This window comes from Mustela nivalis (genome assembly GCF_964662115.1).
Source record: "Mustela nivalis genome assembly, chromosome: 14".
NCBI lineage: Eukaryota > Metazoa > Chordata > Mammalia > Carnivora > Mustelidae > Mustela > Mustela nivalis.
This window is the reverse complement of record NC_139033.1, coordinates 70747394-70770494: the sequence shown is the minus strand read 5'-3', so window position 1 is coordinate 70770494 and position 23101 is coordinate 70747394. Positions and strand designations below refer to the sequence as shown.

At 34.2% G+C, this 23101-nt stretch overlaps 1 protein-coding gene across 2 annotated transcripts in view; it reads right to left on the bottom strand.

Annotated features, from left to right (window-relative positions):
* Positions 1-23101, bottom strand: part of SMCHD1 (structural maintenance of chromosomes flexible hinge domain containing 1) — a 148007-nt gene that overhangs the window by 27990 nt on the left and 96916 nt on the right. For both annotated transcript variants that reach the window (XM_082698930.1, XM_082698931.1), the window contains 10 exons: positions 17285-17372; positions 16534-16665; positions 15521-15673; positions 10361-10487; positions 10079-10198; positions 8453-8538; positions 7751-7873; positions 3964-4154; positions 389-498; positions 54-124 (listed from right to left, as the gene is read on the bottom strand). In XM_082698930.1, the coding sequence (XP_082555056.1) occupies positions 54-124; positions 389-498; positions 3964-4154; positions 7751-7873; positions 8453-8538; positions 10079-10198; positions 10361-10487; positions 15521-15673; positions 16534-16665; positions 17285-17372 (1201 nt within the window). The remainder of the gene's footprint in view (positions 1-53; positions 125-388; positions 499-3963; positions 4155-7750; positions 7874-8452; positions 8539-10078; positions 10199-10360; positions 10488-15520; positions 15674-16533; positions 16666-17284; positions 17373-23101) is intronic.

Here is a 23101-nt window from a genome sequence, read left to right as displayed (position 1 = left end):
AAATACACATTAAAATTAGAGCTACAAAATTAAAAAAAAATTCAAATACATACCTCTTTTCTATAATGATTGGCAGCATCCAAATTATCCAAAATAATGGTGTCTCCTAACAGCATACCAAACACTAAAAAATACAATAAATTTAAAAAATTATGACATCTTCTTTGGTCATATTAAAATATTAACATATTACAAAATTTTCTTAGAATGGTAACATTAGAATTTTATTTCAATACTTTTCTCTAACAAGAAAAAATAAGAGATTAAAATATCAATAAAACTATAACTTATAAAATAAATAAGAACATAAATTTCCATAACCAGTAATTTGCATATTTGGATTGTAAGTGTAACATCTGTATTAGAAAGTCATCATAATTTCCTTTACCTGTTTCACAATGCTCTACATTATCTGGAAATGTTAACAAATCTCGAGCAAAGACTGGATCTCCAATGGGTTTAAAATACAATCTTCCGTTTCGGTAATGAGGTAGAGGTCTGAATGAAAAGAAATTTTAAAAATATATTAAAACAAATATATATATATATATATATATATTTTTTTTTTTTTAAGATTTTATTTATTTATTTGACAGATGGAGATAACAAGTAGGCAGAGGCAGGCAGAGAGGGAGGAGGAAGCGGGCTTCCTGCTGAGCAGAGAGCCCAATGTAGGGCTCAATCCCAGGACCCTGGGATCATGACCTGAGCCAAAGGCAGAGGCTCTAACCCACTGAGCCATCCAGGCACCCCTAAAACAAATATATATTTCTAATTAAAAAACACAATATAAAAACATATGTATATATTGTTTATCATTATTGTGATCATTTAAATCAATTACCCATCCATAAGTAAAACTCTTAAATGATTATTATGTCCTTCAAAATGAGAATATTTACTATATAAGAATACCTACCTGGTTTTATCTGTTCTACTAAAATCAATACAAACTAACTGCTATTGAGTTTGACAAGGGAAAAAAGAAAAGCAGCCTCTAAAGCTGGCCCTAAATGCGGGTGCCAATAAAATGACTACCTCATGTGGAGAGTGGCCCTAGCATGGACAGGGACGAGGCAAGCAAGGTCAACACAGAGACCCATGTGAGGGAAGTAAATGAGGTACTCTGGCTCCCTGTCCCTTCCCACAGAATACAGAATGACAACTGAAGCCTAGAGACAACAGTGGGTTTCAAGAGGTGGCGGCCGACTAGTGTGTCACAACGTTTCCCTTCCACATGGCGGAGCTTTTCCCACACCTTGAAAGTAGGGGTGCTAGAGGGTAAGGGTGGCTCCAGGAGCCAGTTAACTCAATCCCACTAAGAGCCACAATACCCGGAGCAGAAAGGATAACTAGTTTCTAGTGCAAACATTAGCACTAAATACCAAATCCAGACTTTCCCTAAATCAAAGATATTTAACTTGGTTTTCATGGATTCAACTGATAAAAGAAGCCCTCCTAAAGTGAAAAATTATTACAAAAAAAGTATTACTCTTAATGAACACAGCAATTATGATCTGACTGGATTTCCTGTGTTGTTTAAAATGGGTAGTGACCAGTAGGGTGGGAGATTTTAGAAGCATAAAGATTTGAGTTCAAATTCTGGTTATTTCCTCAAACTATTTTTAGATTACAAAATGATATACATGTTAGTTTACTAACACAGTAGACTCTTTAATATATTAGAGTTCCTTTTCTCCTTAAGTTCCTACCCACCTATAAAACTTAAAGAGTCTGAGAAAATTATCAATTAATACTGTTCTACATTTTATTTTTTTGTTTTGTTAACCATTTCCTTTCAGTCTTTAAAGGTCAAAATCAGACTATACATAAAAAACTTTTAAATTTGGATAAAAAATGCCTAATTGGTTTGCATGGTTATTCCCTAAAAACATTTTAAAAAGTGAATGAGGAAATAATTACTTAAAGAAACCAGATTTATATTAAAATAAGAAAACATCCTAATTAGATAGTCTCTTACATTTCAACTTACTAGCAGTTCCTTCTCTACCTAAATGACGACAGCTTACTTCCCAGGATATAAACAGGAAAAAACACATACATCTATACTCTTACTCCAATTAAAGGAGTTTCATATTTCATCAATGATACAGATCTCTTTCCCATTGTAAAAGCCAAAAATTTGCTTTGGGTTTGTATGTGCCTGTGTTAACTTTGTATACAAATAACATTTACTTGGCAAATTAAAAACACAGCCAGCATATATGAGTAAATACACTGAAATACCCACCTTAATGAAGTACACACATTTGTAATGAAGATAAAAATAATATAGATAATTTGACTCACTGCTCAGTTTTAAGCATCTTTTATAGAAACCATTTTATTATCTTTTTTAAAATTAACATATAATATATTATTAGCCCCAGGAATACAGGTCTGTGAATCGTTAGGCTTAGACAGTTCCCAGCACTCACCATAGCATATACCCTCCCCAATGTCCATAACCGAACCACCCTCTCCTTACTCCCCTCCCCCCAGCAACCCTCAGTTTGTTTTGTGAGATTAAGAGTCTCTCATAGTTTGTCTCCTTCCCAATCCCATCCCATTTTTTCCTTCTCTACCTCCCAAACCCCCCACTTTGCCTCTCAAATTCCTTATATCAGGGAGATCATATGATAATTGTCTTTCTCTTACTGACTTATTTCACTCAGCATAATACCATCTATGTCATTACAAGTGGCAAGATCTCCTTTCTTTTGATGGCTGCATAGTATTCCATTGTATATACAGACCACATCTTCTTTACCCATTTATCTGTTGATGGACAGCTAGGTTTGGCTATTGTGGACATTGCTGCTATAAACATTCGGGTGCACATGCCCCTTCGGATCACTACATTCATATCTTTAGGATAAATACCCAGTAGTGCGATTGCTGGGTCATAGGGCAGTTCTATTTTCAACTTTCTGAGGAACCTCCGTGCTGTTTTCCAGAGTGGCTGCACCAGCTTGCATTCCCACCAACAGTGCAGGAGGGTTCCCCTTTATAGAAGCCATTTTAAAATTAAGCACTTTGTTAACAGACGACATACAAATGGCTAACAGACAACATGAAAAAATGCTCAACATCACTAGCCATCAGGGAAATACAAATCAAAACCACAACGAGATACCACCTTACACCAGTTGGAATGGCAAAAATTAACAAAACAGGAAACAACAAATGTTGGTGAGAATCTAGAGAAAGGGGAACCCTCTTACACTACTGATGAGAATGCATGCTCATAGCCACTCCAGAAAACAGTATGGAGATTCCTCAATATATTTAAAAATAGAGCTACACTATGACCCAGCAATTACAGTACTAGGTATTTACCCCAAAGACAGAGATGTAGTGAAAAGAAGGGGCACATGCACCCCAATGTTCATAGCAGCAGCATCCACAATAGCCAAACTGTGGAAAGAGCAGAGATGCCCTTTAACAGATGAATGGATAAATGAAGATGTGGTCCATATCTACAACGGAATATTACTTAGCCATCAGACAGGATGAATACCCACCATTTGCATCAACATGGATGGGACTGGAAGGAATTATGCTAAGTGAAATAAGTCAAGCAGAGAAAGACAATTATCATACGGTTTCACTCATATGTGGAACAGAGGGAATAGCATGGAGGACCGTAGGGGAAGGGAGGGAAATCTGAAGGGGGAGAAATCAGACAGGGAGATGAACCATGAAAGACTGTGGAACCCGGGAAACAAACTGAAGGTTTCAGAGGGGAAGGGTGTGGAAGGATTAGCAAACAGGAGTGATGGGCATTAAGGAGGGCATGTGTTGTGATGAGCACTGGGTGTTATATGTAACTAATGAATCACTGAATACTGTATCAAAAAATAATGATGTACTATATGCTGGCTAACTGAACACAATAAAAATAAATTTAAAAAAAAGAAAAAGATATTTCAGAAAAAAATTACTCCCACTTTTTTTCCTAACCTTTTCCAATCTGGAAGAGTCTTCTTATAAATAGAATCCAGGGGCAACACCTGCTGACGACCTTGGGTTTCATCATAGATACGACGTGCGGCATCAGTGGTCAGAGTGACAACACAGTCCATGTCACTTGCCAGATGCCAAGAAATAACCATTGCAGCTCTATCATCTTCAATTTGTGCCAGGTGTGCAATCTATAAGCCATTTTTAAAAATCAAGTAAAAAACTTTTATATATATAAAAATTTGATATTAAGTATCTTAAAAGCCCACAACTAAACAGCAAAAACTTTTCTGAAATACACGAATTAACAAGAAATTCTCAAGCTATAGAAACATACTGGCTTGAATAGTAAACATCTATTCTGCTATTAAATTTTGGAAAAACTCTTCTACAAATTAAACTCCTGTAAATTTTAGAAATGAGCATGTAAAAATATTTAGAATGTTATCGGCTAGTTGATGATGTATATTTTTCATAGTTGAGAGGTCTACTATTGAACTATGTCTTAATTGAAAAAGTAACCATAAAATACATTTAAATAATATACACATACAATAGACAGAAGATTAAGATTCAATTAAAAATACAGTTATATATCATACCTTTCTAAATAGATATCTTACTCCAATATTACAGTATTTCTTTCCAAAAACAAATCTAAGCATGACAAATAAGAACCATATTCTGCTTGTAAGAACACACAGAAACTCAGGGTGGGCAGCCACTCTCCTATTTACAAATACTTTGGTCACAAGCATTTTTTTTTTAGATTTTATTTATTTATTTGACAGAGATCAGAAGCAGGCTCCCTGCTGAGCAGAGAACCCCATGTGGGGCTTGATCCCAGGACCCTGAGATCATGACCAGGACCCTGAGATCATAACCTAAGCAGAGGCTTAACCCGCTGAGCCCACCCAGGTGCCCCGGTCACAAGCATTCTTGCTCAAAGTCTAACAAGATTGAAATTTTGAGGCCAATCAAAACCTCATTTACTATACTGGTATAGTTACATTTATCCTTTATTTTTAACTGTCCATTTTGCAAAAACCTGCCCTAGCAATGAAAATATGTCACTGTTGGAAACATCACAATGTCTACTCTTGTATTCCAATTATCTAAATGTTAGTGGAATAAAGGTAAAAAGAGAGACAAGCAAAGAAACTAGTACATGTAAATTAAGATGAAAAAAGTGTTCCAGCAGAGGAAGGATTAAAAGAGGCAAATCAAAGTGATTGATCTCATTTTACATGTGACCACAAGTGCTAGGACATCTATCCCCTTTGTGGTTGTTCACAAGTACACTAATCTTATAAATAAGTTCATTTCCTTTTTAAAGATTTATTTATCTATTTTCAGACAGAGAGAAAGTGTGCATGCACATGCACAGGGAGGGGGGAGGGGGGTAAAGGAAGAGGGAGAATCCCAAGTAGACTTTCCACTCAACACGGCTTTATCTCACAACCCCCAGATCATGACCTGAGCTAAAATCAAGAGTCAGATGCTTAACCAACTGAGCCACCCTGGCGGCTCACAGGGTAATTATATCTAAGTAAAGCTGTGAGTGGATGCCCTCACTAGGCTCCCTAACATTACACCTTCTCCATAAACTTTCAGGTGATACAAAGTATATATACAGTATTTTCTTTTCGGAAAGGAGACATCAGCTCACTATTTTCACTTGTGTACCATATACAATGTTCTGTTCATTCAAGCCTTTACTACCTTTTCAGCTTCTTTGAGCCTACCCTAGCCATTTTTTATGGATGTTATGAATGTTTCCTCAGGGATAGGAGATTAATGGCAATTAAATGAAAGAAATACAGATGGGATTTCAAGGTATTTGGAATTAAGGAGGGCAAGACTAAAACATCCAAGGTAGATTCACAATTATAAAAATAAAAGCAAAACAAATTATATAGTCTAGTGGAAACCTCCTCTTGTCTCTTACTACATTCCACAATTATTTATTCTAGTTTTAGAATAAATACCAGGAAGAATTTTTTAAAAGAGAAATCAATGAAGATTAAGCATGATTTGAAGGGAGTGGAAAACTTTCTCTTGATGGTAAGGAGAGGGCTCGTACTCTGAGAGGACAGAGGAGAACCTACATAAAATGAGATTTCAAAGATTTCCCCCAGATTTTTAAAAGGGAAGACTTTAAAATATATTTCTTCTGCTAAAATTTATTTTATGCTTTGGTAAAATCTTACCTATTAAGAATTTTGCATCAAATAAACACTTAAAGTGGAATGTCAGTACCTAAAAGCAGGCTAACTATAGATATCTATATGCTTAAATAGTAGGACTGCTTCTTTTATAAAGACTGCTTCTTTCTGTAAATTCTTAAAATTGGTCCGAGGAAAAACAATTTTAAAAAATACAAATCAGAATCTTATTTTTCAATTTATAAATTTACATCTTAATTTTTTAATTTTCATATTTGGGGTTTAAATAATAATGCAACATGGTCTCGATCTTTAACATGGCTACACACTTTTAGAGTAACCAGTTTCCTCTATTTTTACTGTGTAGTTGGCTTGTGATGTTAGGGAGCCACTTATAAAGAAACTACAACAGACTCGAGTCAGGGAAACCTTGGTTTACATCTAAGTTCTGCCCCTTACTAACTATATATTGACAATTAAGTTCTCTGAATTTCAATATCCTCATGCAAAAACTAGAAACACTAAAAAACTCATATAGTGGTTATAAAAGTAGTATGTACATAGCCATAAAGAACAGTGATTAACAATCAGACTTTGGAATCAGATTGCCTGGGTTTGAGTCTGCACTCTGCCATTTACTTGCTTGCTATGTAATCTTGAGCGAGTTTTTTCAAATCTTTCTGTACCTCGGTTTCAGTTTCCTCCGTTTTAAAACAGAGGTAAAAGCAGAAAGGGGAAATGTATATTATGGAAAAGTTTAAGAAGTAAAACACAGATAAATATAATACCACAAATCTTAATACCATCAAAAACTGGTGCTGGGGACACCTATAGGAAACACTTTCTAGGGGTGCCTGGGTGACTCAGTCACTAAGCGTCTGCCTTCGGCTAAGGTCATGATACCAGGGTCCTGGAAGAGAGCTCCACAGCAGGCTTTCTGCTCAGCAGGGGGCCTCCTTCTCTCTCTGCCCCTCCCCCTGCTTGTGCTTGCTTTCTCTCTCTTACTATGTTATGTAGGTAAATAAAATCGTAAAAAAAAACCAAACCCAAAACACTTTCTACAAAATAGAATGTTCAGGATTGAATAATCATTAAGATAAAAATGAAAATAGAATCCATTTGACAGAAGGTAAAACTGGAGAAGCAAAGAATTAAAGAAAGAATGGTACTTTTTTGGAAGTAAATATGTATGAAGTTTTTTATTCATTGTTGTCTTTTCTTAAATTCTAGGAGTATCCCAGAACTCACTTTCTAACAATATAAGACTCAGAAAAATTCTTATCTTTTTCTTTTGTTGTCTCACTGAAATTTGAGTCATATGGAAAGGTCTTGGTTACCTATAAAGTTGTATGACATGAAAGCATCTGAATAGATAACAAGCCTTGGACTGAGACATGTTAATTTCTGCTGCAGCCCTCAACAGTAAATAAGAATTATGGAGCTGTGCATTTCAGCTTTAAATTCTGCTAAATCCCTGGTACTGTAACAATAACAACTAATTTATAGGAAAAATGAAAAAGTACAAAGAAATGGACATTATTATTGAAATGTCACATCAAAACACATTTTAGACAAAGCAACATAATAAAATGTACTGCCTCTTAATAGGCTTAAACACAAACCTTTCCCAAAACATCTCCACTGCCTTTAGTATAGTTTGGAAGAGTACATGATCTTCTCGGTTTTTTCCTCAGTTCTTCCTGTTCTGATAACTTTCTTTTCAAAAGTGCTTCAATGTGTGGCATCTATAATTTGAAAAGAAAAATTAACTACAAGTAAATTACTCCTGTACTAGACAGCCATAATGACAGCAGAGAAAAATCAATAATTTGGACAACTCAAGAACATAAAGTTATTAGACAGGCATTACTTTAAAAGAATGTGGTTATAGTGATGCAAAACTTTCACCTTACTAACTTTATCTTAGTTAGAAAATACACAACCTACAATAGGACTTCTTTGCAACTTTATACACATAAAAAAGGTTAAGTTTTTAAAAAACTCTATTGTCACTTTCATTTTCTTTGCCACCACATATACTTACGAAATCCCTTCAATGAAGTTCTCAATTTGGTGTATTATTAATTTCATTTATTGGGATCATTACATTAGAAATACAAACTGTAATTTCTTTGAGAAAAGTATTCTATTATTTTGTTAGCCCCTTCTAATGTCTAGTAAGTGACTAGACTATAATCCACATGTCTTAGAACCCCTCAAAGCAAAAGTGCCCATAACACTGTAAATAAAAAATGAATGATAAAAAAAATTATGGATTAGAATTTAATTAAGAAAAATCTTTCACATATACATGGAAACTATACCTGTTGTGTTGTAGGAATGTCAATATTATGTGTTTTTAGTTCATTTTGCAACTGAGCCTCTTTTAATTTTGCTTCTTCAACTTGGCCTAAAATTAAAAACAAAAAACAAACAAACCTACATCAATTTTTAATAATCTCCAAAATATGGTTTTTGAAAAATATTTTCAATCTCTTGGGTTTTTTTTCTCCTTATAATGAGTGATGCTAAAGTAAAAAAACCCAAGTGACTATTTTAGAAATTCAAAATGAAACTAAAAGTCTAAAATTAAGATTTGGATCTAATACACAAAAATGAGAAACAAGATGTGGTTTTATAAAACCAAAATTTGGTTTAAGGTAGTTAAGGAAGATATTATATATATTAATACTGCAAACTCCAAGTAATCTTAGAGAAATTGTTTAATCCTAATCCACATGACTATATATAACATACATAATCGCTTAAGTCTGAGACAAGAACCAAATAAGACTTTATATATATATATATATATATATTTACTTATTTTTTTAAATGGACAGACCGAGATCACAAGTAGGCAGAGAGGCAGGCAGAGAGAGAGAGGGGGAAGCAGGCTCCCTGCTGAGCAGAGCCCAATGTGGGGCTCGATCCCAGGTCTCTGAGATCATGACCCATGCAGAAGGCAGAGGCTTAACCCACTGAGCCACCCCGGCACCCCCAAATAGGACTTTATAAAAAGAATCTTTAGTGCTACTACTGATGTATTATCTCATTATCCTGCTTAGCTCCCATTGTCCTCTAAATATCATTGGATATACAAAAGTGAGTACTTTGAGGCAGGCAGTACATTTGTCAGTTAATAGATCAAAATTTCAAGTATGTAATTAACACAAAGACAAAACCATAGCAAAAAAAAAAAAAAAAGTCTGAAAAATGGAAAAAGAAACCACAATGCCTTGTTTTAATAGTCTATAAAGTTTGGGTGGCTCAGTGGGTTAAGCCGCTGCCTTCGGCTCAGGTGATGATCTCTGGGTCCTGGGATCGAGTCCCGCGTCCGGCTCTCTGCTCAGCGGGGAGCCTGCTTCCTCCTCTCTCTCTCTCTGCCTGCCTCTATGCCTACTTGTGATCTCTCTCTGTCAAATAAATAAATAAAATCTTTTAAAAAAATTGCAACAAACATTGTGCATAAAGTCACATATTTCTATATAGTGTGTGCTGCCCTGTACAGCTCCATAGTGTGACATACTGCAGGTATTTTAAGTAAAATACACATAGTCCCATGATTCAAATTGAAAATCAAATTACATGTCATTTCTCCAGTAATACTGTCTCTCAATACCTTCAGCCAGGACTTGGAATTAGATATAAACATTACCATCATGTCAAAAGCCTTAATTTTCCACAGAGATTTCTAATTAAAAAAATCTCAAATTTTTATAGGTAAGCAGGATATAAATTTATTTAAAGTGATGGAATACATCATTAGGTCAAATGACAAAGAATATAAGCAATCATTACTGCCTTACTTCCTTACATTACTGAAGCGTTCTGCAGTTTTTCTGTAGTCCAGGAAAGAAGACAATTTTTGTGTTTCATGGTCTCAATCTTCTGTCTTACCATTTCCCAAAGCCTAATTTTTTACTACATTTGAATACAAAATGACTTACACTTCATTTCATCAAGAAGCTGGTTGCTGGCTTCAAATAAACTTCTATACACTGTAATATTCTTAGATAACTGGTCCTTTTCTTTTGTAAGTGCTGCCATTTGTTGCTGCTTCTTAACATCTAAGAAAAACATTCAGATCATTCAAACAATTCTAAAATTGTGACCTCTCCAAAGCATGTCATATCATGATTAGGTAACTAATAAATACCCTGTTAATGGAAAGCAAAAATAAAAAAGTACCACAAACGTAAGGAAAATCCTCTATTTTCCTAAAAACTTACCATTGTAAAACATAAACGGTAGGATATATGGATCTAATGTTCTTGATAGAGCTGGTAGCTGAGGCTCAAATATAATAAAATATTCAGTACTATCCCTTCCAGGACTATTTTCTGCCAGCACTAGATTCTGTAAAAAGAAAAGAGCAGTTAAGGAAAACAAGATTTAAAATAGTATGTGTCAACATATAAATGTTATGTATCTCATTGTATGTTTCCAAGTTAAGTGGTAAATTTCAAAGACAATAGGCATTGACTGATCCTTAAGATTCATTAACATTCATTAAAACATCAGAACCACCTAAAACACAAAACCTTACCTCTTGGTATTGGTTTGAAAGCCAAATGATCTTATCAATGAATAGATTATACAAAAATTATATGTAATAGACAATTATTTTTTTAAAAAAGTATCTTTTCCTTTGGAGCAGAAGTATCAATGGCCACTTACGATCTTGACCTGCAGTCTTTTTGATGCCAACCTTTAAGAAGTTGAAGAAGTGCTGAAACACCTTATGGCATAAAAGTTATAAAAACAATCACAAAGACATGCCCAAAGCCCAATGCTGAGTTTAAGTTACAGCTGTTACCATGGAAGTAGACCCACGAGTCCCAGGTGACCAAACAAGAGGTCCTAAAAAGCTCCAAAGATTTTTTTTTTTTAAATTGTATTGTCTTCATTAATGCACAAACAAAACACTTTTAATACAATTTAGCTTAAGACCACAGCATGTACCAAGTAAATAATACGAATATATTTACATCCTAAATTATTTTAACATTCTTTACAGAAAATAATAGATACTAGCTATTTTATTTTTTAGACCAGTACAAATCATAGATAGAGAAGTAGAATTTTTTTAACAATCGAAATCCATAAAACACTGTAGGACAATTCATGAAATGAAATTATAAATTACAGATAACAATCCTTTTCTTTCCAAGAAATACAGACTACAAGCCCACCATTAAACCAAACTGCAATCACACTTAAGTTTCTGAAAGCTATTTTCAATGTATTTACATGAATATAAACACATTAAAAATAAAATACTGTTCACATTTTTAAAATATACACTTTATAGTTCAGCAGTTTGTTACCAGAAATCAATCCAATTTGTTGATCAATGCAGGTGAATGTTTAGATACCAATTTGTAAAATTTATGCACAGTATAAGTAGATGGTACTATATCCTTTCACTTAAAATTGCTTAAAAAATTTTAACTACTATTTATATAGCAGAGAAAGTATCTTTCAGTATTTCTCTGGGTGTTTCCTAGAATAATGAGAAAAGGACTCATCAAAAACAGTTTATTTTAATAGGTAATATCAAATTTCCCTTCAAAAAGTCTGTCAATTTATCTTCTCATCATTAGTGTGTAAGACTATCTAGTTTCCCTGAAGCTGGCCAACAGTTCATTATCAAGTTCTTTTCCCCCAAGTTTTTTAATCCCAAAATGGATTAAAAGGAACCAGTCATTTAAACTAGCACTTCCCTGATTGGTACTAAGGCCATGCTTTTTGTTTACTGGTCCTTTATATTTTCCCTTCTATTAACTGCTTGTTCATATTCTTCTCTATGTTTTACTTTAAAAATTACTTTTTCTACTAAACTTTTTTCTTATTGATTTGCAGGAAGTTCTTTAGGAGATTTAAAAATATGTTTAATGTACCTAGTCCAATATTGGGGTGTGGGCATAGCAATATTTCTACTTAATTAAAAAAATATTTTTTTTATTGTGTGGTAGATAATGAATCTCTCTACATACCCACCATCCAGGGTCAATAATTATCAATATATTGCCATTGTTCTTTTAAATCTGTTTAAGATATGGTTATAATAAAAGTTTTAAATTTTTATGTAGCTAAATATAAAATCTTTTCCTTTATGTCTTGTTTAAGGAGGCCTTTCTTATTTCAGAGGTTTATACTTTGCAATTTCTGATGCATAACTTACCAAGAAGAAACATGAAAGAAATAAAAAGAACTGGAGTCCATAATCGGATCCAAGCACAAATGGGAATTTGGAATATGAGAAATGAACAAATACATAGCAGAATAAAACTGAGGCACCTTTTTTTTAGAAATTTCCAGATCTAAGTAAGCAAATAATATAGAGAATCTGAAAATAGTTAACAAACTTGAACAGTAAGTTTAGATTATAACTTAAAGAAAACAGTACACATTCTTTTCAAGCAAACATGGAACATATTATGTCCTGAGCCAATATTTCCTAAATGTTCATATTGTTGAGAATTACCTGCTTGATAAATAAGAGCCCAGAGCCCTAACCTAGACTTACTAAATCAATGTATGAGTCAGAAGCCAAGGAGGACTGTTTTCTGCTTGATATTCAGTGTGGTATTAGGAACCTCTAGTGGAAATTCATATGTATGACACAAAGCCTTGATTCTACATGCAGGTGCAAGGAAACAGTTTAAGTCACCATCTTAACTTCACAAATGTATATAGCTGGGGGTAGCAATTTCAAATGTCTACATGGGGCCGGGAGCGGGGGAAGTGCCGAGGAAACAGGACAAAGGTAGGGTAGGCTAGGTGTAATCTTCCAACACAAACTTACTTTTGCACGTTTAACATGTCTCCCTTTACCTTTGTTCAACATGTGGCTTTCATTGCCTAATTTTTGTTAGGGTACAATAAAATTTCCCTTTACTCTCTACTGTAATAAAAGAAACAAGTGTGAAAACAAGTAACAAATGGCACTTGGCCCTCAGTGTCAAGAGATGAAAAGAAGTGACATGAATACAAATGACGGGAAAATCTTTCTGTCGTAAAAGAATCATGGTCTAGTACTGCCAGGTTTTTAGAATTCTCCAAATACATCAGAAATGCAGACTGTTACGTTAAAAACTCTATAACTTTAAATACTGGAAACTAAACTAAGTGAGATAAAAACATTGGGGGTAGAGAACACTGGGAAGGGAATGTGCTAGAATGAGCACTGGATATTATATAAGACTGACGAATCAGACCTGTACCCCTGAAAAAAATACATTATATAATTAAATAAGTTTAAATTAAAAACAAAAATCAAACAAAAAAAGGAAATGCTGTAGGGGTGCCTGGATGGCTCACTCAGTTGGGCGTCCAACTCTTGGTTGCAGCTCAGGTCATGATCTCAGGTCCTGGGCTTGAGCACCTTGGGGGGCTCTGTGCTCACTGGGGAGTCTGAGGATTCTTTCTCCCTCTCTCTCCCTGCATCGACTCTTCCCCATGCTCTCCCCCTCGAATAAATAAATCTTTTAAAAAAGGGTGGGGAGTCGCCTGGGTGGCTCAGATGCCTAATCAGCTGCCTTCGGCTCAGGTCAATCCCAGGGTCCTGTGATCAAGCCCCATGTTTGGCTCTCTCCTAGAGTGGACCCTGCTTCTCCCTCTGCCGCTATTACCCCTGCTTGTGTTCATTCTCTCTCTGCCAAATAAATAAATAAAATCTTAAAAAAAAATACTGTAATGGTCTCTCACTGATAGACCAACCAACACATCTACTGTAAGGCAGGTACAAGCTGTCAGGCTCCCCAACTGTAAGCCTAATGTTATTAAAACAATGCGGTATTGGCACTGGTTTAGATATAAAGATGAATAATGACAATAAAAAAAAAAGGTGACACTTCAAATTAATAAAATGGATAATTATTCAATAAATAATACCAAGAGATTAGGTTAGTGAATTTGAAAAAAAGTGCAAAAATAAAATCCAGACAAATCAAAGATTAAAGGCGTAAGAATACTAGGGCAGGAACTGTGAATTCAATCCTCCCTCCACTCCAATATAAACAAAGCTAAAATCTAAAGGACAAACTCAGGAAAATGTAATTATATACAAAAGAGCATGAATATCTTTAATATAAAATTTAAGAAAATGATGAACATTACAAAAGAAAAAGCACCAAGGGACAATCCTAAAAAGATTAAGAATAGGAACAATGTTCAACCTTACTAGTAAAAAAGTATTTTTTGAAATATAGGCAACTTGGGTTAGAATTCCAAAAATCATTCATATTTAGGGTTGGTAACATTATGTCAGACAACACACATATTTCTGGTGGGAATAAAAATTGAACAGCAATTGGCAATAACTAACTACCAGAAGGCTTAAAATGAACATATCTCGCCACCAATTCTACTTCTAGTAATTTCTTTCTTTCTTTTTTTTTTTTTAAGATTTTATTTATTTTAGAGAGATCACAAGTAGGCAGAGAGGCAGGCAGAGAGATAGAGGAGGAAGCAGGCTCCCTGCCGAGCAGAGACCCTGACGCAGGACTCAATCCCAGGACTCCGAGATCATGACCTGAGCTGAAGGCAGAGGCTTAACCCACTGAGTCACCCAGGCACCCCTCTTGTACTTTCTTAAGGAAACAATCAGACATGCAAAAGGATACACACAAGAAGAAACCTGATGAAAAGCACTATGGGTAAAAACAAGTTTTGGAAAGAAACTAAATTTCCACTTAGGACTGATCAAATAAATTACGATCATCAATATAATGATGTAGGTTTATACATACCGATAAAGACATCAAAGATGTGTTAAATAAAATTTTTATAAGAGCAGAGTTCTAGTATATTAATATTTTACATCCCACCCATGTATATAAATCATATACACACAGGGTATCCATGCAGTATTTGTGTATATACATAAAAGTCTGGAAAATAACTAAATTGCTAATCATTACCTCTGAAGGGTGATAAAATAGTGATTGTTTTTTAAGTGTTTGCGCTGTGAACAAGTAAAAATTTCCATTTTGAAAAAAAAGAGTAACAAAGATAAGCTGTTTTGTTAATTTTTTCTCTTTATGTATACATTTTACCAAGGCTAAGTTATATTCTGTTTCTATCCACAGAATGGTAACTTTTAAATATATGAATACATGAATGTATTATCACTGAAGCTAAAAATCATTACAGAGAGAACAGTCATCCGCAGGGAAAAAGAGGTTCTTGCTCAAAGTAATAATAATCCCGGGGGTTTAATTTGTAAGAGTTTACAGCAAAATCACAAAGTATTTCCACTCACTTTCTAATTTAATGGTAACTTAGAATATTTTCATAATTATACATACAAAAGAATAGGTATTATAATATTGTGGTTTAAAGTATTAAATACAGTAATATTATCTATCAGAAGATGTAAAAATTACCGTAATTTCAGCTGAACCTTTCACAAAGGGAAATTCAAGTGTTCTCACTTTCCCGATAAACAGTGGTGTATCCGTATCTTCCTCATTAGAACCTTTAATGGTAGCTACTACAGTGCCAACCAAATCAATTCCAGTATGATTGTTATAGTTATCCTTCAAGTAAACAATAAAAAACTAATTAGAAGAACAAGAAGATTAAATCCAGAAAAGGACATGATCATACCAGAAAATACAATATAAGCCCTAAATATTCAATTATCCTGGTCATTCTTATTTCCAAGCACAAAATTCAATTCTCAGATTAAGAGCTCCAAGGGCAGGAAATAATCCCAGGCTTCCATCTAATATAATGACTTATAATTTTCTGTATCAAAAGGACTCCCATTTTAAAATTCCAACTTGTTACATACTCTTAGAATCTATTGATCTGGGGGAAGAGAAGAATGATTCACTTGTCTAAAACACCAAAACACACACACCCCCCAACACACAAAAAATTGAGAAAAGCATCCCACCAGGAAAATTTCCCACAAAGGTGAAGTCTCACTTCTGTGTTTTATATGCTTCTAATAACAGATTTGGCAACTTTATTGCTGATTTTTCTCCCAATAATCAGAAGTTTGAGGAGCTCACTATGATCAATCATCAGAGCAGATCTCTTAAAAAATAATTACTTCCTTCTTTCTCATCAGTGAAATAGACACTGAGGATTCAATTTACCTCACACAAATTCGTAATACATACTGGAAATAGGGGATTAAAGAAAGGTATGTATTAAGGTAGGCAGGCAAATTTCTGCATTTTTGAGTCTGTTCTACTTGGTATACCTGGATGTACTGTATGTATACATTCTCTGTATTAAAATACAAAGGTGTTTATATTTCATTCATCCACACAAATTTTCCCTATAACTTTAAACTGAATAATTAAGATCTGACTCTATAAGTAACTATTTTGCATACTAGAAATAATTTTTGTTACTCTTTGCAACTTTGGAAGTAAATAAACATTACCGTAATAGTAAGATGTAAATCTTTGACCAAGGTCCTACTGGCAACGGAGCGAACATTTGAAACAGCTGGTGTAGCTGGCTGAATTTTAGGAACTAACTTCACAGGATGATTAGGCAGAACATCAACTATAATCTTACGTAACAAAAACAGCATTGCGATTAAAAATATATTGATGATTCGGTATATAAGAGTAAGACAAGACATAATGTTAGCATATACTAAATAAAAAGCAATCTTACATTCTGAAATAGATTTCCATTAATCTCCTAAACCTAATCAACTTACTTTTTAAAATTAAAAAAAAAAAAAAAGGTTTATCAGAGATAAACTTAGGTTGTTAACAGCCATCTAAGAACAAATTTAGGGGATTTCAAAATATGGTAATTTGGTACACTAATCTATTGAATGGCAATGATGTATATCAAAACTACCTTAAACTTCATTATCCAGAATTCTAATACACAAAATGTTATTAAACTGAAAGTTTTTCATGTATGGTTGACAGAAGCAACCTTACCATGATATACACGAAAATGCTTACTGGACTCTTCAAAATAAAGAGAAATGGAAAAGTAACTTCCGCAAATGGTCATATTCATCAACATATATTCCTAAAATTACATTATTTGTATTTTATTATCAATAATTAATTGTACCCAATAATTAATTCACCTTTAAACAAAACCATTTCATTCCTATACTAAGCAAGAAATGTGAAACTAACTATGGTATATAAAAAGAGTAAGCAAACCTGTTCACTGTTAAGAATATTTGCTTTATCCATCATAAACCCAAACTGGATACAGTATGTTCCCACTTTGTTAGGAATTGCTTTATCCCTATGTTAGAAAGAAAGAAATAAGATTACTATCAACATTTAAATAAGGGGGGGAAGGAATTCAAATCATCAACATTTCTGTTCTTTCCACAAAAAGTCAATGAATAAAAAAATAATTACTATTACTACATTCACCTTTATTTAACAAATATTTCCTGTAATACCAGGCTTTATCAATTTTTCAAACCCAAACAAAGACCATAAAATGAAAACTAAGAAGAAAAAAGAAAAAGAAATCCATAATAGGTACATCATAGTAAAATTGTTGAAAACAAAACTCAAAACAACCAAAGAAGAATGGAAATAATTACTTTTCAATGTAACAATAAGGTTGGGTTGCCTCATGGTATACCTAGTTTTGGCTCAGGCTGTAATCTCAGGGTCTTGAGATCAAGCACTGCATCTGCCTAAGACTTTCTTCTCTCCCTCTACCCCTCCCCAGACTGACACACTATCTCTCTCAAATAAATAAATCTAAAAATAATAAGAATAAGAATAAGAATAGTAAGACTGACAGCTAACTTCTCAACATAAATGACAGGACAGTGAAGGCTGGCTTAAAAGTACTGCAAGAGGGCGTCTGGGTGGGTCAGTGGGTTAAGCCGCTGCCTTCGGCTCAGGTCATGATCTCAGGGTCCTGGGATCGAGTCCCGCATCGGGCTCTCTGCTCAGCAGGGAGACTGCTTCCCTCTCTCTCTCTCTCTCTCTCTCTCTGCCTGCCTCTCCATCTACCTGTGATCTCTCTCTGTCAAATAAATAAATAAAATCTTTAAAAAAAAAAAAAAGTACTGCAAGAAAGAAACTGCCAATATAAAATTGCAGTTTCAAGAAAAGTACTCTTCCAGTATGAAAGTTTATGAGATAATTCATCACCAGCACATGTACACTAGAGGAAACACTAAAGGAACTTCCTCAGATGGAAAATGATACGAAATGGAAAACCTGAGTTGCAGATTAACAGAAGAATAAATGAGTTAGTAAATCTAAATGAACACTAATTATATGAAATAATAATGTATTAATAAGTTTAACATATACAACAACAAAGGCATCTTAGTTGCAAGAGAGAGAATGATGTTTAAGTGTTCTAAGAGTTATTCACTGACCAAAGAGAGGGTAAAAATGCAAAGTGTCATCACACATTGATATAGCAATTTAACTATGCATGTTGTAATCTCTCAAAAAAAATCAGAATAATAAGACATATTAACTACCAGGTTAATAAGGAATAAAATATGATAACTAATAATAATAAATTCATAAGAAAAAAAAAGGATAGTAGGATCAAATAAAAAATTGTAAGACAGAGTCAAAAACAAGTGTTTTGGTAATTATTTGTATGATTTAAACTTTTCACTTAAAAGATTATTAAAAAAACAATTATAGGGATGCCTGGGTGGCTCAGATGGTTAAACACCTGCCTTCCACTCAGATCATGATGTCAGGGTCCTAGGATTGAGCCCTGGGTCAGGCTTCCTGTTCAGTGGGGAGTCTGCTTCTCCCTCTGCCTGCTGCTCCCCCTGCCTGTGCTCTCCCCCTGACGAATAAATAAATAAAATCTTTAAAAAAACAAACATATAATGCCATCTGTAAATGATCACTTAAAATATAAAGATACAAAAGTCATGAAAAAAAGATACTTATACAAATCCTAGCTCTCATGATCCCTAAGGTGGCTTCTCCATGTCACTCATACGGAAAGTTGGTATACTGTTATCAAAGTAGATTTCCAAGCAAAAAGCACTACTAGAGAAAAAGGTGAATACTTCATAGTGACAGCCAATTCAATTTCTCAAAAAAATATAATAATGTAAGTCCTATGTAAAAAATCATACAGCCTTAAAATAACACTAACAGAACTAAGAAGGAAAATGAATCCACATCCATGAAGGGAGACTTACTACACTGCTTAAAAAATAAATAAATAGATAGATAAATATATAGATTTTGTGTGTGTGTGTGTGTGTACACATGCACACAAATTTAAAATATATAGAAAAATTTAAATACAGAAAAATGACCCCCAATGATTACTAAATTTTGAATTAGCATAACACTGTACTTTACAGGCAGTTTATATGATTTTCTAGTATACATAAAATGTTTACAAAAATTGACCATATGCGCATACTGTTTTCCACAAAGGGAAAAACAATTATCCATTAGTTTCAAGGGAAAGATAATATACAAGGCAGGATCTCTGACCACCGCGGAATTAATCTAGAAATCAATAAGAAGGGCGCCTGGGTGGCTCAGTGGGTTAAGCCGCTGCCTTCGGCTCAGGTCATGATCTCAGGGACCTGGGATCGAGACTCCGCATCGGGCTCTCTGCTCAGCAGGGAGCCTGCTTCCTCCTCTCTTTCTCTCTGCCTGCCTTTCTGCCTACTTGTGATCTCTCTCTGTCAAATAAATAAATAAAATCTTAAAAAAAAAAAGAAATCAATAAGAAAAAGAGAATAAGAAAATCCCACAATTTAGAAATTAAACAATATACTTCTGAAAAATAGCCATAGGTAGAAGATGAAATTACAATGGAAATTATAAAACACCTTGATCCAAGTAATAATGAAAATACAAGGTAAAAAACTTGGGAAATCTGTAGCTCTACATACATATATATGTACATATAAATACACATTTATGTATATGTGTATATATATTCACATATACATACAGTATATACAGGCCGAAAATAAATATATTAAGCAAAAATCTCAAGAAGTTTTAAAAAGACAGAAGGTTGGTTCTTTGAAAATACCTACAAAATTTACATCTCCTGGTAAGATTAATCAAGTAACAAAAAGTACAAATAGGGTGCCTGGGTGGCTCAGTTGGTTAAGTGTCTGCCTTTGGTCAGATCAAGATCCTGGAGTCCCAGGACTGAGTCCCAAATCAAGCTCCCCACTCAGCTGGGAGTCTGCTTCTCCCCACTCTTGCACTCTCTCACTCAAATAAAAAAAAATATTTGAAAAAGTAAAAATAACATTAACAGTGAGACACCACTATAGATTCTTACCTACAGACAAAATAAATTGTGAACAACAACTTTTAAAATTTAGGTAAGACTGACAAATTGAAAATTTTAAGTCACCAAAACTGACCAAAAAGGACTCAGGAAATACAAATAATCATATAGCTACCAAATTTGAAGAAACTACATTCATAAGTACAACCTTCCTCCCCTCAACTCCAGGCACAGATGGCTTCACAGATGAAATCTACCAAACATTTAAGGAAGAAATTATGACAACTCTCACACAAAATCCAGAAAATAAATCAAGATATAAGGACCAATTCTCCCAGTTACTGCGGTGAGGCATATATGACCTAGACACCATACCTAAAAAGAATCTATAGGAAAGTGCAGGCAACCTTACCATTAATGTAGACAGAAAAATTCCAAACAATTAGCAAAACAAATCCACCAATACATAAAAGAGGTTATTATGTATCATGATAAAACTGGGTTTACTCCAGTAATGCAAGACTGGCTGAATGAATATTCAGAAAATTAATGTTCTATATAATTAAGCACATCAAAAAAGAAAGGAAAAATATCACATATTACCCTCAATAGACAATGAAATCTAATATCAATTCATAATAAATAGAAATTCTCTTACTGAGGATTAGAAAGGAACAGTCTGATAAACGTACCTACCAATGAAAACAGGAGACTGGGAATGAAATTAGGATGATCTTTTTTTTTTTTTTTTAGACTTTTTAAAAATTTATTTATTTGACAGAGAGAGTGAAAGAGAGAGAGATCACAAGTAGGCAGAGAGGCAGGCAGAAAGACAGGGGAAGCTCAATCCCAGGACTTTGAGATCATGACCTGAGCCGAAGGCAGAGACTTAACCCACTGAACCACCCAGGCACCCCAGGATGATCACTCTTGTGTCTATTTAAGATTTTACTGTAAGTCCAAGCCAGTGCAATATGGCAAAAAAGAAAAAATGTACAATGACTAGAAAGTAATCAACCTATCATTATTCACAGACATGAATGTGAAAATATTTTGAAATCCTAAAGTATCTATAAATAAAATTGGAAATTAAGGAGACTAGCAGAGATGCTGACTACAATGTTAATATATATAAATTGACTAGATTTCTGTAACCAATAACATAAAATAAAAAATTTTAAAGGATGCTGTTTACAGTACCATCCAAAATATTATCTAGGTATCATGCTAAATGAAGTGAGACATTGTATGTTAACTAACAAAATTAAAACTTTAAAAAAGGGAAAAAAGTTAGATAGGCAAATACAAAAATACTCTATTATTTCACTGATATGTAGAATCTAAAAAACTCAAATTCGTAGACACAAAGAACAGAGTGCTCCTTGCCAAAGGCAGGAACTGGGAGATGGGCAAGATGGAGGAAATGATCAAAGCTGGTCAAGAGGTACAACGTTTCAGTTAAAGGACAAATAAATCCTGGGCAAGTAATATACAGCATGGTGACTACAGTTAACAACACTGTCGTGTTTGAAAGTTGCTAAGAGAGTAAGTCTTTAAAGTTTCCAATATTAGGAAAAAAAAAATTCGTAGTTATTTAAGGTGATGGATGATAACCAAATTACTATGGAAGGAAGCAGGTAATGACTGGGAGGGGCACAAGGTAGGGCTTCCCCTGTATTGGCAATCTTTTATTTCCTGACTTCAGTAGTGGTCGCACAGAAATTTACTATGGGAGAAAAGTCACAAAACACTGCGTGTTTTTTTAACTTTATGAATTTTTTTTTTATAAACCTATAATATATTTTTATTCCCAGGGGTACAGGTCTGTGAATTGTCAGGTTTACACACTTCACAGCACTCACCACAGCAGATACCCTCCCCAATGTCCATAACCCCACCCCCCTTTTCACCAACCCCCCTCCCCCCAGCAACCCTCAGTTTGTTTTGTGAGATTAAGAGTCACTTATGGTTTGTCTCCCTCCCAATCCCATCTTGTTTCATTTATTCTTCTCCTACCCACTTAACCCTCCATGCTGCGTCTCCACGTCCTCATATCAGGGAGATCATATGATAGTTGTCTTTGTCCAATTGACTTATTTCGCTAAGCACGATACCCTCTATCCTTTAAAGTTCCATCCACATCATGGCAAATGGCAAGATTTCATTTCTTTTGATGGCTACATTAACTTTATGAATTTTCTATGTTCTTAAAAGGTTTAAAAATTGAGATTACATGCAGAACGCCAAACACAGTGACTGATGTGCATTAGAAACTCAAATATTTTCATGCATTCCAATATACCTGATATATGGAGATATATTTTATTATGTCACATGTATAACTGACAGTGTATATGATTTTTAGAAATCCTTCCTTCTGACTTACCATTTCTAAAATTTTATTTTTTTAAATTGAAATACAGCTGACATACAATATTATATTAGTTTCAGGGATACTACAGAGTAATTCAACATTCATATACACTAGAAAGTAATCACCACAATAAATCTTGCTACCATCAGTCACCATACAAAGTTGTTACATAGTAACATATCCTCTAAACTGTAGATTGCATCCTCATGTTTTATTTATAACTTCAAGTTTGCACCTTGTAACCCCCATCCTCTATTCTGCCCATTCCCCTACACAGCTAAGATTTTCATTTTTTAGAAATTTTATTTATTTATTGAGAGCAAGAGAGAGCACGTGCACCTGTGTATACAAGTTGGGAGAGGGGAAGAAGGCAAGGGAGATGGGAGAGAAA